General features: G+C 46.7%; 3 protein-coding genes and 2 non-coding genes across 12 annotated transcripts in view; 2 read left to right on the plus strand and 3 right to left on the minus strand.

The window, feature by feature from the left end:
• Positions 1–9,168, plus strand: part of SRR (serine racemase) — a 23,614-nt gene extending 14,446 nt beyond the window's left edge. For all 5 annotated transcript variants that reach the window (XM_061390676.1, XM_061390678.1, XM_061390677.1 and 2 more), the window contains exons 3-8: positions 882–1,008; positions 1,217–1,320; positions 2,365–2,484; positions 2,606–2,680; positions 3,163–3,372; positions 3,701–9,168. In XM_061390676.1, coding sequence (XP_061246660.1) covers positions 882–1,008; positions 1,217–1,320; positions 2,365–2,484; positions 2,606–2,680; positions 3,163–3,372; positions 3,701–3,901 — 837 coding nt within the window. In that variant the 3' untranslated portion in view covers positions 3,902–9,168. The remainder of the gene's footprint in view (positions 1–881; positions 1,009–1,216; positions 1,321–2,364; positions 2,485–2,605; positions 2,681–3,162; positions 3,373–3,700) is intronic.
• On the minus strand, positions 2,711–13,802 carry TSR1 (TSR1 ribosome maturation factor). 2 transcript variants are annotated; one of them, XM_061390659.1, is made up of 15 exons: positions 12,957–13,802; positions 12,666–12,769; positions 12,121–12,340; positions 11,868–12,002; positions 11,064–11,488; positions 10,173–10,332; positions 9,635–9,792; positions 9,182–9,378; positions 8,278–8,440; positions 7,814–7,924; positions 6,511–6,643; positions 5,272–5,388; positions 4,750–4,890; positions 4,569–4,643; positions 2,711–4,441 (listed from the first exon to the last, which is right to left on the minus strand). In XM_061390659.1, the coding sequence occupies exons 1-15, from the start codon at positions 13,051–13,053 to the stop codon at positions 4,263–4,265; spliced, it is 2,415 nt and encodes an 804-aa protein (XP_061246643.1). In that variant the 5' UTR covers positions 13,054–13,802; the 3' UTR covers positions 2,711–4,262. The 2 variants fall into 2 exon arrangements, with proteins under 2 accessions (XP_061246643.1, XP_061246644.1); XM_061390660.1 differs by having other exon boundaries at positions 12,949–13,035.
• LOC133233156 (small nucleolar RNA SNORD91 family) lies at positions 6,285–6,379 on the minus strand. The gene has a single exon (XR_009731631.1). It is a non-coding gene; the product is annotated as a small nucleolar RNA SNORD91 family (small nucleolar RNA).
• On the minus strand, positions 7,579–7,672 carry LOC133233157 (small nucleolar RNA SNORD91 family). The gene has a single exon (XR_009731632.1). It is a non-coding gene; the product is annotated as a small nucleolar RNA SNORD91 family (small nucleolar RNA).
• Positions 13,803–14,093: 291 nt separating the features above from the next.
• The window catches only part of SGSM2 (small G protein signaling modulator 2), a 38,180-nt gene continuing 36,544 nt past the window's right edge, over positions 14,094–15,729 (plus strand). For 2 of the 3 annotated variants that reach the window (XM_061390653.1, XM_061390656.1), the window contains exon 1: positions 14,094–14,470. In XM_061390653.1, coding sequence (XP_061246637.1) covers positions 14,414–14,470 — 57 coding nt within the window. In that variant the 5' untranslated portion in view covers positions 14,094–14,413. The remainder of the gene's footprint in view (positions 14,471–15,729) is intronic. The other variant, XM_061390654.1, reaches the window with a different exon arrangement.

The following is a 15,729-nucleotide window of genomic DNA, read 5'->3' on the forward strand; positions in this document are numbered from 1 at the left end:
TTATGCCCTTTGCTTCTGTCATGGTTTGTTCTTCACTTGTCACACATCAAGCACATATTTTCACTAACTATACCAGGTGTATGTACTGGAGGCCTTGCCCTATAGCCATACTTTCAGGGGAAGACAAAAGTAGGTTGATGACAAGTGTCTTACAGAGATAGAACTCCCTAGCCATCCAGTGGTTAGGACCCTGTGCTTTCCCTGCCAAAGGCCCAGGGTGGATCCCTGGTTGAGGAACTAAGATCCTGCAAGCCATGCAGCACAGTCCAAATAAAAAGATACAAAGATACAAACAAGGAACATGGAAGCCAACGGAGTACCTAATTTTGCCTGCGAGAGCAAGAAGGTTGAACCAGGTGATGTTTGATCCAAGTTTTATAAGATGATACTTCTAGCCAGATCAGGGAGAGAAAAAACTACAGGTAGAGACATTGGCATGTCAAGAAATAGAGGTGTGAGCTAACCTGGCAGGAAACTAGCAGCAACTTAAGATGGCTATGACACTGACATGTTAGAAAGTAATGTATTAGGTATGTTAGAAAGGCTGCAGCTTTTAAAGAATTTGTACTTTTCTTACAGATAGGCAATCAATGAAAAAGGTAACATGTTTTTAAAAGGTAATTTTCATAATCTAGCAGAACTATTAGATGAGAATGATCCTTGAGGCAGGACCAGCTGAGATTCAGAAACTCCCAGTTGAGAAATTAAGCCTCACCGAGGTAGTGGCCAAGATGAACATGAGATATTTAGGAGGTACAACCAATACAATTTACTGGGTGTGCAGTGTTGGGAGAGAAAAATCTAAAGCTGGTGGGTTTTTGTTTTTTTTTTTAAAGAAACATTTAAAACAAATGGATTAATTCACCATCCCTCTTTTCTAGATTCGTGGTGCCCTTAATGCAATCAGAGGCCTGATTTCTGCCCATCCAGAAGAGAAGCCCAGAGCTGTTGTTGCTCACAGCAGCGGAAACCATGGCCAGGCTCTCTCCTTTGCTGCCAGATTGGAAGGTACTTGACTAATTTCTCAGGGTCCTGAGTAGGGTCATCAGAGAGGAGTGGAAAAGTATCCTTAACTTTCAGTGAGATTGGTGATAGCCATGGAAATAAATTTCCCAGCCCGATTACAAGCAAACTGAACAGAGATTTCTATCCTAAATTTGTACTAACAAATTTAGTAGTAAATTTGTACTAACTAAACGTTGTTTCTCCCTCCCAGGGATTCCTGCTTATGTCATAGTGCCGGAAACAGCTCCCAACTGTAAAAAACTGGCAATACAAGCCTATGGAGCCTCTATAGTATACAGTGAACAGAGCGAAGAGGTAAGGAAGAATGTTCGGCACCACCTTAACAGCGTTCATAGTCATATGAAACCTCTCTGTCTCACTGGGTGCAGCTTCCAGTCTCCTTTGTTGTTTCCTTTTTAAATGTTGGCACGCCCCTCACTCAGATGATCTAGTTATGGTCTCCTAGTTTAAAACTTCTAACTCCAGTCCTGACCTTTACTCTTAGCCCAGACTTGTATATTCCCAACTGGGTGTCTTAATAGGTATCTCAAACTGCCTAAAACTAAACACATTTTAACACTGTTCCACCTCCCGTCTCCCCCGTATCAGTAAATGGCAACTTGTCAGCCCAAAATTCTCCAATGATTTTCCACCTCACACACAGTGGACACAAAAGTGTTGTTGTTGTTGTTGTTTTAAACAACCTTAAGAAATCATACTGTATTTTTTCAATATTTGGCAGAGATGGGTCTCAGTTGTGGCATTCAGGATGTTTGGTCTTCATTATGGCATGTGGGATCTTTAGTTGTGGTATGCAAACTTTTAGTTGCAACATGTGGGATCTAGTCCCCTGACCAGGGATGGAAACCTGGTCCCCTGCACTGGGAGCATGGAGTCTCAGCCACTGGACCACCAGGGGAAGTCCCAGAAACAAAAGTTCTTGCAATCACCTGTGGCCCAGACAAACTGGCCCATTACTTCTTTGCTGATCTCATCTTCCACTTACTGTCCCCTAAACACTCCACACCAACCACACTAACTTAGCAGCTTCTCAAAGCCAAGCACTCCTGTTCTGTGGTCTTTGTACTTGCTGTTCCTCTCTCCCTGGAATATTCTGTGGAGACACACAGGACTTGTTCATTTTCCTCCAAAGCATGTAGACATACCTGTATTTACTTACATCCCACCCTATTAGAATGTAACTCCACTGAGTGCAGGGGCTATTTTGTTCAGTCATATCCTCAGTGCCAGATCCAAGTCTGAGAAAAGCAGCCAATGAAGTGTTAAATGACTGAATCTAACTTGTTGGGGACTCTATTAAATACAGATAAAGTAAGCTAAGGTAATGTCCTCTTTCAGTCCAGAGAAAATATTACAAAGAGAATTGTGGAAGAAACAGAAGGCATTATGGTACATCCCAACCAGGAGCCTGCAGTGATAGCTGGGCAAGGGACAATTGCCATGGAAGTGCTAAACCAGGTAACAGCTTAGTTTAGCTGCCAGTGATGCTGATGTTTGGCCACAGAACCAATTCTTTCATATGTACATATAAAACTGGTTATTAACACACCTATTTTAATACTTTACACTTTCACTGAAGGTTCCCTTGGTAGACGCACTGGTGGTACCTGTAGGAGGAGGAGGAATGCTTGCTGGAATAGCCGTTACAGTGAAGGTGAGAAACAGCTTCTGGAGGACTCCCCACTTCAGGCACAGAAGTTTATTTTGTATTACAGTACATTGTGAATACTTGCTCAGCATTCCCCCCAAACTGCCGTTCCTTCTTATCATCCCCCTGGCACTTGGGATGGAAGGCTCTGCTCTGCATCACTGCCCTCTTCTAAATGAAAACTTTACAGCACAAGAGCCGTTACAGTGAGCGGCACCCTCGCAGTCCTTTGAATTCCATCTCACCAACTTACTGTGCAGGTCAGGAGCTACTCCTTTCCCAAGTCACCAGCAGAACCAGCTGTGATCTAGGCAACTGAAGGCCAGAGTGGAAAACAATTTAAATGCTTAAAGGCCTTATTTCCATTACATAGATTAAAAGAAAGGCTCTTGGGCAGAAATGTGTTAACTGTACCATCTGTTTTACTGCAAGCATGCGGGCAAAATGGCTGTGGCTAGTTGTAAGGTATCTAATATTCCTCTTCCTAGGCTCTGAGACCCAGTGTGAAGGTATATGCTGCTGAACCCTTGAATGCAGATGACTGCTACCAGTCCAAACTGAAAGGGGAACTGACCCCCAACCCCTATCCTCCGGAAACCATAGCAGATGGTATCAAATCCAGCATTGGCTTAAACACCTGGCCTATTATAAGAGACCTCGTGGATGATGTCTTCACTGTCACAGAGGATGAAATTAAGGTGAGGCTCCAAGAGGAAAGAAAACAACAAAAGAGTGGAGCAACTTCTTAGGCAAAAACCCTCCTGTTGTAAACGGCAACTAACCCACAAGGGGACTTGACTAGGTGATTTCATAACATGTAAGAGGGTGCTCTAGATGAGTGTCGAGACAGTAAAGCAAGTCAGAATGAAAAAAGCCCTGGCCCTTCACTGACAAACACAAATGTATCACAAATAGGAATACTCAGACTGGGCATACACCCCCATTTGGCCTTTAATCATAAAGGCCAACCAACTAGGCTCTTTCCCCCTTTTCCCGTGTCACTAATTCTTACTTCTGTACCGACAGTATGCAACCCAGCTGGTGTGGGAGAGGATGAAATTGCTTATTGAACCTACAGCTGGTGTTGGAGTGGCCGTTGTGCTGTCTCAGCATTTTCGAACAGTTCCTGCAGAAGTAAAGAACATCTGTATTGTGCTCAGTGGTGGAAATGTAGACTTAACCTCCCTAACTTGGGTGAAGAAGCAGGATGAAAAGGCAGCTCCTTAGCAATCTGTTTCTGTTTAATATGTGCAAAAGGAAGAAAAGGGACTCAAGTGTCTATCTAGACACTTGGAAATTTTGTCTCCTGGTCATTGTCAAGTTCCTATCTTCCCCTCTAAAACAGCCTTCAAAACCCTACTGGAGAATGTGTATTTCAGTAAGATTTAATGTTTTTGGACTAAGTTGAACTAGAAAAACATCCATACTTAACTGAGACGCCTCCTCAAAGCCAAGAAAAGTCTTCTGCACAAAGGAGCAGGAGCCCTTAAGTAGGCTTACGTAGAAAGACAAACTGGGCAGTCACAGCTACAGGCTCCCACCCTAGAGTGCTCACTAGTAGCGGTGAGACAGAATCCCACTGAATCCACTACTCCATGTCCACTTCAGGCAGTGTTGAAGAAATCGCACTTTTCACCCAGGGGACTGGTTCTGGTACATATGGATCGTAAGTCCACTTGGGGAAAACTCTCTTATAAAGATTCATCAGTACTGTGTCCTGAGATTTTAGCTTCCCATCAAAACTGCACTTCATGTGACCATGAGTACCTAGAATGAAAACAGAATGAGTTGGTCATATTAATAGAAAACTTTAAAGCAGTGGTCTCTTAACCCAGTGGTCGTTTAACAGCGCTGGGGAAGTCTACACAAGCTCCCACATCGCACATTCTCTTACCCAAAGGCTCCTTGATGTGGCCCCTGCGGCCCCATTTTGTTCTCAGTTCCACAGGTTTAAACCACAGTACATCCTCTTAAGATAAAGAAACACAGAGAAGACCAGATGAAACACCTATCCATAATGTATAAACCCAACCTTCATCCCACAAAGGCAACTGGATCCCCTCTGTCACACCTACCTCTGTTGAAAAACATGTAACGCACCACTGCCATCTTAGTAAAAATTTTGAAAGGATGACCACTCAGAACAACTCTCTTGATGACCATCCTGTCTGGATCCACTGACAAGAGATGGCCTGTGGCAATGAGGCTGTGCATTCCTGGGGGGGAAAAGCAGAGCAGCAGGAGGCTTTTGGTCAAAGCCTTCACTTACTGTCCAGTCTATTTAAAGACCTATGAGAGATCTTGGGAAACCCAGTGGGGATGTACTATGTGGCCCTCCTGGGTTCATGGCCAAGATCACTGATATTCCTGCTGGGCCTGTCCTCAGAATCTAGCCTAAACAGAGCACCTGAGCAGCCTCTACCAATTAGCTAAGGTTTGCAAGCAAGATAAAACCCCACTTGTCATCCTGAAATTGGGACAATTTAAAAAACATCATTAACTTTTTTGTTACCATTTGACTCCCAAATTTAAATACAGAGACCAGTTAATCTTATTAAGGACCTGCAGGCCTATTCACCTCTGTGAACGCAACTTACCATTGCTGTTCTGTTTGAAAAGCAGCACAGATGCAGGAGGAAAAGTGATCGGGGCATATACTGTCACCACCAGGGCTGTGTCTGCAGTCAGGAACCTCTGAAATTTATGTTTATCCGCTGCCATTAAAAGAATGAAAACCAGAACGTATTTTGAGAAACAATAGGTAATCCAGAGGCCTGTGCAAAAGCTGTAGCACTGGAACTCGTAAACTAAAGCAACTAATGTTTCTTTATCCTACTAGTTCTCCAAGCATTTTCTGGCCTCTGTACAACTGAAAAATACAACTCTGTCCTAGCAGAGTGATTTTTCGAAGTAGGAGGCAGAGTCTTGAAGCTTGAACTGTATTCTGGGGTTTGAAAAAGTTCTCCAGGTGATCCTGATACATATCACCCTACCTCATTTAAGAATCGGTGTTTTACAGAAAAACACTCCACTAATTCAACAGCTCTTAATCTTGAGCAAGGATTGGCAAACATTTTCTATAATCAGAGTAAGTATTTTAGGCTTTGTGACCATTGAGTCTCTCTTCTAATTACTCAATTCTCACTAAAGCACAAAAGCAGATATAGACAATACATTTTTTTAAATTAATACTGAAAGTTATAGGGAAATAAAAGGGCAATATCAATCCCTCATTTAGACAGAATGGTTGGTGAGCAAAGAAATTATCCAGAGCATCCATTAATACTGCCTTTTCTCACCTTCCTCTGGCCAACCCTGGGGGCTGAGAGTGTGGGTAACGTTCAGAAGCCCCGACATACTGCAAATATCTTCCCACTCTAAAGACTGTAAGAGGACAATCATTTTTTGTCTTAGGAGTATCCCTGGTCATCACTGTCCAAACTCTCATCTAACCTCAAGATCTCAGAAGCCATACACCTCTGCTTTATCCAACTGTGGGCCACCCCTTAGACTTCACCCACTGGGACATCAGATGCCAAGGGTTCCATGACACATCATTACTTGAAAGCTGCTGATCCCTATTCAACACTGACTCTGCAGCAAATACTCATGGCACAGGAGCCTCAGCACCACACAGAGTTTGCATCACTGGGATGCTTCAGACAGGTTCAGACATTTTGAATGGAAACATCATTGGCTCCTAAACCAAAGTTTGAAATGCTGTATTCTGCACACCCCATCCCCACCCTCTCACACTCCCACCCCCTGCCACAAAATCACAGTCCCCTAAAAGACAGTAAAATGAACAAAAACCCAGAAACTTCCCTGCTGCTTACCTGCAGTGTGCTGAGAGAATAAAGGTGAGGCTCGGAAGCGCCTGAATCCACAGTGGAAGATCAGCTCCTCTTTAGCTTTCACGGGTTCAGTGTTGCCAGGGTGCCGGCTCACCACCATATTAAGTACTGACATCTGGGGACCAAGTAAAGAAACAGAACTTCATATCAGGAGTAGAACACCCAAAGTAAAAGAAGGCAAACCAAACCAGCAGACTGGGTGCACCCGAAGAGCTGACAGTACTAATTTATGTTGTTTAGTCACTAAGTCACGTCCAACTCTTCTTGTGACTCCATGGACTGTAGTCTGCCAGGCTTCTCTGTCCATGGGATTTTCCAGGCAAGAATCCTGGAGTGGGTTGCCATTTCCTTCTCCAGGGGATCTTCCGGACCCAGGGACTGAACCCGCATCTCTGCACTGCAGACAGATTCTTTACTGCTGAGCCACCTGGGAAGCCCTATACTAATTTATGGTGTAGTATAAATGATGAAACACAAATCCATCTTTTACCTTCACTAATAACTTGCATTCAAATTGAAAATAAGCTGGCTTTCAGAACTTTCATGTCCCTGCTATACTAGTTGACCTTCCCATGTGTAACATACAAGGGTTCAACATCTACCACAAAATCAATGGCTACAAGTCACTCACTAACCACACACTGCCAAACCACACTCATCAAGACCCTTCTTGCTTCAACTGTTACTCACACTGACCAAAGGCCAGAGCTTTCTTACACCCCAACCTACATGATGCTGGCCAAGAGAAAAAAGATCTATACCTTGGCATGAAAGTGAAAGTCACTCAGTCATGTCTGACTCCTTGTAACCCCATGGACTATACAGTGCAAGGAATTCTCCAGGCCAGAATACTGGAGTATTCCAGTATTCCAGAAGCCTTTCCCTTCTCCAGGGGATCTTCCCAACCCAGGGATTGAACCCAGGTCTCCCATATTGCAGGTGGATTCTTTACCAGCTGAGCCACAAGGGAAGCCCATACCTTGGCAGAAGCCCTCTTTATTTTTATGGATGCCAATCCTTGACTAAAGTCTGATCTGACAAACATACTTAGGTCAGAGAAGTCTCAGAACCATACAGAGATGACATCACTGAGGTGCATCAGACAGGTTCAGACATGTAGGTAAAACCATCATTGACTTCTCTTGTTATCCTCCCCTTACTCCTCATCATAAAGGCAGAGTCACATTCCAAGAAGCAAAACGTAAGCCACATAAAACATTAGGCTGTCAGACAAAACTGGTTGGAAAGTGCCATAATTCCCATTTCCCACAAGACACTAACTCACTTTCTGTTCATGAGGTAGTAACGAAAATGCAATCAAGGGTGTGCCTCGCTTGAAGTGCTCAACCACTGAGACAGGGACTTCAGAGACATGAAGTGTGACATACCAGCCAACCTGCCAGGAGAAAGCAGAATACGATTATGCAGTTACTCTTACGGTCTCAATAATGATGAAGCATTTCTCCAACTATGTTAAGTCTCCCAAACATTGATAAAGCCAGTGCTCACCCTCCAAGACTGCCTTGCACAGATGCCTCAACCACCCAGATTAAGCTTTCCCAATTAAAATCTGACACCTCTTTGTTCCCAGTGTCACTCTGATCAGTAACTCAGCAGCTTCTCTAAGTCAGCTGTACGCAGCATAAAACTCATTAAGGTACTCATGCCAAGAGAATGAATGGGGAGAGGGGACAGACACGACCTTGGCAAATAAGCTAATTATAGGGATGAACAAAGGGAAGCAGATACCTCAGCTCCTTCAACTTCTTTTTCTTCAATCTCTTTAAAGATGCGTCTCCGGGTATTAATAAAGTTCTGAAACTGAAAGATCCGAGCATAATCCCGAGGGAGGTTTTCCTTAGGATCCCACGGAGATGTCCGGAAGCTCTTAAGGCCTCTGTATTTCTGAAATCTAGAATATAGAGGATATTTTAAAGAAATTCACAGTGACGTTTATATGGTGCTACTTAACTGTTTCACTCACCTCACTTAAAATGCCTAAGGCTTAAAATGAAAAAAAAAAAAAGGAAAAAAATTTTTTACTTTTAAAAATTAAATAAATGGCTAAGGCTTTAGCTTAAAGGAACTACCTTTCAAAATAACCTAATGGCCTATATCAGGACCACCCCCCAAAAGAGCCAGTAACAAGTATTTCAGTACCAAACCCCAGCTTCTTTAAAGTATTAACAGTGGCTCCCTGCTGCATATCCGGGAGTGGCTCTTTAACCTGACTAGCAGGGTCCTTGATAAAAGCCTTACCCCTTTAAGAACCAGCATAAACTCTGGTTTTACTGAGACTCACCTTTAGAGCAGACAAGATCACCTTCACCCCTAACTCTTTTGTTCTTGCTGTTTTACCCAAACTTCCCCAAATCTTCAAATGTTATATAGTTTAATTGAGTCTTAGCTCCAAAGGAAGCATTTGCTAATTAATCACAATTATATTTCTGTAACATTATTAGCCTGTACTACACAGTGTAGAATGTGAATATATATGACTGTTTCCTGTATGTCTGTTCCCTTCCCCTGTAAGGTTAGGCTTTGGGAGGAAGAACAATGTGTTTTTTCTTCTTTTATATCACACTGACATAGTTCTGAGCCATGCAAGTTTTAAATAAAAATGTGTTGATTGGTTTTGGACTTGTTGACTCACCGAATTCTAGCAGCCACATCACGGGGGGTATCTACTTCATCTGGGAACATCTCTTCGAGTCTTTGTTGTTTATATTTCTCCAGCATTTTTTCCTCAGCCTCTTCATCCACTTTCTCATCATACAGATCATCACGTACAGACTCTCCTATAGTCATAGTTTCACATTCCTCCTCTTCTTCCTCTTCACTACCCTCATCCTATAGAATGAAGGATCACAGTTTCTGAAGAAACCCACATCTTTACACAAAAGGCCACTATGCTGAAATTTACTAGATACACAGTCCAAACCAATATTAACTCTAATAGAGAATGAGTTATAAAACAGAGACTCAGTCCGGCAACTACAAAGCTATTCCTAAGAAACAGACCACACATACCCCTTACGGTCAGCAACGCACCTTGCCTTGCACTGGGGGCTATACACAGAGGGTGCCCAAGGGCCCATTTCCTTACCTGAGATTCCTCTTCCATAAAATCCTCGTGTTCTATATCATCGTACTCATCTCCTTCCCCACCACTTTCACCATCCTCATCCAGAATCCATTCAGCTTGATAACTGGATGTTCCTTTGGGAACCTTCTTCACTACCTTGGAACTTTCCTTCAGTAAGTCTGTAAAAGCCCACATGATGAAGTTACAGACCTCCTCCTCTCCTCTATGACACAGGATATATTGCTACCAATACCAGGAACTCTGGCAGGCACTTACAAGTTTATTTCAGCTGCCTCAGAACTAGCAATACTGACACGGTCAAGCAAGTCTTACAATGAATTGGAAGTTTATTTACCCTTTCATTAGAAAACAGTAAGTAATTCTTAGAGATAGAACAAAGCTGTGTCCAGTGTTTGCTCAGTGCAAACTACAGCCTTTGGAGGTAAGAGAAGACAGACTTCCAGTACTGCCTCATCTACCTTTTAAGGTCCTCACTGTGAGCAGTTAGACAAAACCCACAATTCTAGGCCAGATGAATTTCAAGTTTGCCAACACCAACCATGTGCCTCGCTCAGCTCCTCCTCTGTGGGCCAGGTCTGTTCCCCCTCCATTGGATCTGGGATAACCTCTGTTTGCAAAGATTCTTGTTTATCAGGGTCTGCCTTCATTAGAACCTTCAGGTCTTCCTCCATATCAGCTACAGCATCTGCAGCACAAATCTGAAAACCCGAACAGTCGACAGTCAATTAAGTGTTAGCCAAAAATCTACTAAATCTAACATAATTAGAAGATCTAGAAGAGCACAGTCCTCAAATAGAAAGCCAAAACTTGTCAGGATTTTTCAAATAGTTCTATTTCCTAGCATTCTAAATCTATAAGTCTGCTGAGCTCTTGAAGCCTTCATAATCTGATCCCATGCCTACCTGTTTATTACTCCCAGCCACTGTTATCCGCAGAGTTCAAAAAAACCCTTTGATCTATCACTTTGCCAAGGCTCATGTTGTCTCTATTTGCTGAGATATTCTTCCATCTCTTTTCAACTCATAAAACACATTCATCCTTCTCAGTACCTGGCAAAAGTCAATCTCTTCCGTGAATCTTGCCAGTCTTTTCCTCACTTCCACTGCAGGTATGTAGCTCAACCATACTTTCTCAATCTTTATTTCACAGGTGTTTGCCATTTTTCTGACCTAATTAAGTTATCTAAGGAGAGAGACTACATCTGTGTCTACCTATAGACTCAGAGCCAATTGCTATGCAGAACATCTACAAAGCACTGAATAAATATTTGACACATCAACTTATTTGTAGTTGACTATTGCCTTGTTTCACAATTACCTCCAGGGACTAGGATATTTGTCCAAGAGTGTAGCCGTACCACGTTCTCTGACGTTAATTAGTTCTCATCCATCAATGTACAAGACATAGTTTTTAAGAACACCAATCTTACCTCCATTGCCATGCCTGAGTCCTTTGAGGATTTGATCACTCTCGGATTTAAAGGGAAAGGGTCCACAGGGGCATCTACCTGCTTCATCTGGAAATCACCATGTCCAATGATATGCAGCACGCTATTTACATTCAGAGCCTGACCACGAACATAGCCTGAGATCTTCAAGGTGCCCACCAAGTCACTCTCTTCACTAGGCACAAACTCAGCAGCATGAGCAAACAGATAGGCACGCCGATCTCGAAAGGCAAGATGCCGCTGTTTTTGGTTAGCCAACTGCCTGAGCAGCATCCCTGCCTCCTGCTGAGTATCTAACAGGAGGAGTTTGTCCTCAGGAAAGCGCTTCTCCACTGCTTTACTTAGCTTTTTTCTGGCATCTATTTGTTTCTTCGGCGGGAGGCTAGAAATCCCTTGGACAGCTAATGCTGTAAGCAAAAGAGAAAAGGTTTCATGACTTGTTGCTTCACTATATGAAAATCCCCCTCTGCAGTTCACAAACAAGCTAATAGTTTAGTTGTGAGCCCAGAGATCACTGGGCAACCCAACAATCAAGTTACCCTAAAGAAATTTCACAATAAAACCAAACTTCATAATCTTCTCCTTTCTCTGGGCAACTGGCAGTCCAGAAATAAAAAGGCACCTTGATATATGACTTGTAAATAATGGACCAAGTTAAGGCCACACATACTCGTACAACCCCCCCAAAAATATCAAGTGTTAGACATAGTATCTGGCAAATTAGAGGTGAACAATAAATGCTAATTCACTTCCTTTCTTGGCCTGCAATACTTCCAACTCACTTACTATAGGTGGGAAGGCCCTGAGCAAACAGGCAAGAAAGGCAGTAATCCCCGGTGCTATCCCAGCCTTCTAGTGGATCAAGGAGGAACAGGATGGTATCAGCCACTTTAGCCATGTCTAACACAGTGTGCAGATCCCCTGGAATAGAAGACAAAGTCAGTAGGAAAAGGTGGTTGACATCAGGACATTTTACTTACAAAGTATTACCATTAATGCTCAAAACATAATGATAGGAAATATTGTTGCATACTCTAACCTGGCCTTGCTGATGTGAAAAACCACCGATGTTTCAAGCGGGGGCATAATAGCATAAAGCTATGGGTGCTTCCCCATTCATTCAAGTGTACAGTTCCAGTGTCCCTATCCTGAAGCAGCTGAAAGGCCTCTGGCAGGGAAATCCTGTTGTGCAGGGGCACCACCAGTACCTGATGAGGAGGGCCATCCTTGCTGCCAAGCTGTCTCTTTTCTGCCAAAACCTGAGGAAAGAAAGCATCAGAGAACACCTCAATGTTTCAATACTTTATTCCAGTACTGCATTTCCAACAGTACAGAGGCCCATTCTCAGCCTCCAAACCAGCATCTCTCTTGTTAAAAGGTGTCACGTATGCCAAGGAGGTGGGCAGAAGGTAGGCACAAGGCAAAGAAAGCTATAGCTTGAGTCTGGGCCTGCACACCTGACACGTGCTCTAGAGTTATCCTCCATCTCTGAGCCCTTCCCAGGGTCACATTTTCTAGTTCGAGGCATTACCCGCCTAGAAAGGTTGTGAAGCCACACCAATCCCCTAACCCGAGTCCTCTCACCGCCTCCTTCTTCTGCTTTCGGAGCTGGCTGGCGCGATGCCTCTGGTCCACCCTGCTGAGATCTTTTCTCACCTTCTTGCTTAGGGTTTTCGGTGCTAGACGGCCTGGAAGGATATCAGACCTTTCTGATCTTGCGCAAAGCACTAGCAGGTTAAGAAAGGGGACCCCTGTCTGCCCTCCTTAGACCCTTTGCGCGGGGTCCAGGCTGGAAGTAGGAGCTCATTCTGGGCACGAAGAAAAGCAGTTAATATCGATTAAACAGCTCTTCTTCCTCCAACCCTACCTTCTTACCCTTGCCGTCTCGCTGCGCGGACCCTCGACCCCGATGCCGCCCGCCTTTATGCGCTTTATTCTGCTGCTTAAGCGGGCCAGAGCGATGCACCGCCATGCTGCCGTTCACGTGTACCAAGTCACCACTACTTCCGGGCTGAATAGATCGCTTCCGGTCCCCGCCTCGGGGGCGTGTCCTCTCCTGGTGGGGCGGGGCTCCTCGCGATCTCTCGCGAGGTTTATTTACACAAGCCTCTAGGCGAAACCTCCGCGTAAACTTTTCCCAGGCTAGTGGTCTGCTTTGGGGGACTTGAAAACACCGGATGCGGGCTCGAGGCTTGGGCTTTCAATTTCGGAGGGCCGATATGCTTCCTTGAGTTTTTATTTTTTTTGCGCTATCATGTTGCATCACTTAGGAAGATTCTCCATTTGTGCGATAGAGGGCTAAGCCCCTCCTCTCAGCTATCTTTGTGAACGCCGCTCCTCGGTTGGGAGCAGCAGGTGTTCTTTGTCACTTTGGGCCACCGTTTGTCGCCCTCCGTTCCCAGGTGGGGCTGCTTAAGCCTACCAAGCAAATCGTGCTGAAGGTGCTTGTCTCACCTCCAGTTTCCGTGCCAGTTCCCGCTGGTCCCAGTTACTCCAACCCGCGCCCCCACGTCCCATGTAGCTGCGAGAAAAGCCAGACGGGTCGTGGCGACCCCTCGGAGGAGGGACGGCTCACCGTGACTCTGGCGCTCTCAGACCCAGCCGCGCCTCTGCAGACGGGGGCGGCTGCTCTCCCACTCCCCTATCAACAAGGTTTGCAACGGAGGGTGCCCAGCCAGCAGGGGGTTTTAAAGAAACGATGGCGCGCCACCACCTTCCTCCCAGCCGGGGGACCAACACGGGCTTCCCAGTAATCAGACTCGAGGCGCGGGGGTCCCGGCCCCTCCCGTCGGGAAATCGAGCGTGTAGGAATCACGGAACATCCAGCTGGATGGGGCCAGCTTTCGCAAGAGCGACTTGCCCCCCTTAGCCGCCTGGGGCGGGGGTCCAGGGGCGCGCCCCGCCTCCTCGGCCCAGCGCTGTGCAGGGCGGGCGACCGGCGCTCACAATGCGGGTTCGCGCCCTCGGGGCTGGAGCCGGCGCGTTGCTATGACAGCGGCCCGCGGGGCGCGCGCCCGGGCACGCCGCCCCCAGGCACGCGCAGTCTCCCCCCGGCCCGACCCCCCCACCTCCCCGTAGCTGAGCGCACCCCCCCACCCCGCCCCCGGCAGTGGGAAGGGGCCGGGCCAGGCTCCTGACGTCTGTGCGGGGCTCGGAAGATGGCTGCGGAGCCCAGCACCGGGCAGTGGTGGCGGCGGCGGCTGGCGGGGAGCGCGGCGGGCGGGGGCTCCGCCTGGTGCGTGGGGCGCTGAGCTGAGAGGCGCGGAGGCGGCGAGGGCGCGTGGGGGGCATAGGGGGCCGCTGGGCACCTTCCCCGGGTCAGCCGCCGCAAGATGGGCAGCGCGGAGGACGCGGTCAAAGAGAAACTGCTGTGGAACGTGAAAAAGGAGGTAAAGTCGGGGCACGGACCTCCGGGGGCTCGCGTCCCTGTCCTCACGGCCCACGGGACAGAAAGATCTGCGCCCATCCCAGGGTGCGGGCGCTCACCGGCCTCGGACGGGGGCCGGTCCTGGACTGACTGCGGTTCCCGCCCGACTCCCGGATCAGGGGGCAGCACCCCTCGGCCCCAGGGGCTAGGCCGGCGCTTCAGGGTTTGTTTGCTCCGCGATCCCGCAGCTCCCCGCCCTGTGACAGCAGCAGCTCTGGGAGACCGAGGGGGAGGGGTGGCGGCGATTTCTGGAGAACCGAGCTGCCCATTCATTGCCCTCGCCGCCTGGGGAGGGGGCGGGGCCCGCGCTAAACCGGTGACTTGGGGGCTTAGCTCCGGTTTGCCCTACACCCCATTCGGTTATCTTTCTGGGAACTGAGTCTCGGGTGCAAGAGGGTTCGCCGCACACCACATCTTCTCACTCCACGCCCACCTCCATACCCAGAGGCCAAGGGGGCTTTTTGAGAATGGTTTTTAAGACTCAGATTTTTTTTCCTCTCTTTTGAGGAGCCCCCCCGCCCATGTCACAAAGAGAAGTCCTTCCCTGTACGTACTAATGTCCTCTACTTTGTCCCTGCCCTAAAAGCCATTTCAATTCATGGGGCGGGGTGAGGGGGGGGGCGGGAAGGGGAGGTGCCCGTGTGAATGACTCACCCGCAGAGGCACGCTGGAGAGCTCCAAACCCAGAGTGGATTAGAATGGATGCAGCCTCTGAATGGAGCCCAGTCAACTCCATGAGGCAGGACACCTGTTTTATCCAGAACTCTATATCCATGCCTGGCACACAGTAGGCACTCAGTGTTGTTCAGTTGCTCAATCGTGTCCGACTCTTTGCGACCCCATGGACTGCAGTGCTCTAGGCTTCCCTGGCCTTCACTATCTCCGGGAGTTTGCACAAACTCACGTCCATTGAGTCGATGATCCCATCCAAAAACCATCTCATCCTCTGTCGCTCCTTCTCCTGCCCTCAATCTTTCCCAGCATCAGGGTCTTTTCCAATGCACTGCCTCTTCGCATCAGGTGGCCAAAGTATTGAAGCTTCAGCTTCATCCGCAGTCCTTCCAATGAATATTCAGGGTTGATTTCCTTTAGGATTGACTGGTTTGATCTCAGTGATCATTGGCACTCAATAAATGTTTGGTAAATAAGGCCTATTGATCTTGGAGACTACAGAGTCTGATGGGAATGCATAAACTTTGAAATAGTCTGGACCTAGTTCTT

This window comes from Bos javanicus, chromosome 19 (assembly GCF_032452875.1).
Source record: "Bos javanicus breed banteng chromosome 19, ARS-OSU_banteng_1.0, whole genome shotgun sequence".
NCBI classification, from domain to species: domain Eukaryota; kingdom Metazoa; phylum Chordata; class Mammalia; order Artiodactyla; family Bovidae; genus Bos; species Bos javanicus.

Excerpts from the sequence above, each read along its gene's own strand:
- TSR1 (XM_061390659.1), bottom strand. The coding sequence starts at position 13,053 with ATGGCGGTGCATCGCTCTGGCCCGCTTAAGCAGCAGAATAAAGCGCAT. Across the intron at positions 5,389-6,510 it reads ATTCTCTCAGCACACTGCAG|CGGATAAACATAAATTTCAG; the intron begins GTAAGCAGCAGG and ends TTTTAATGGCAG. Across the intron at positions 4,442-4,568 it reads CCACATCAAGGAGCCTTTGG|GTACTCATGGTCACATGAAG; the intron begins GTAAGAGAATGT and ends TTTTCATTCTAG.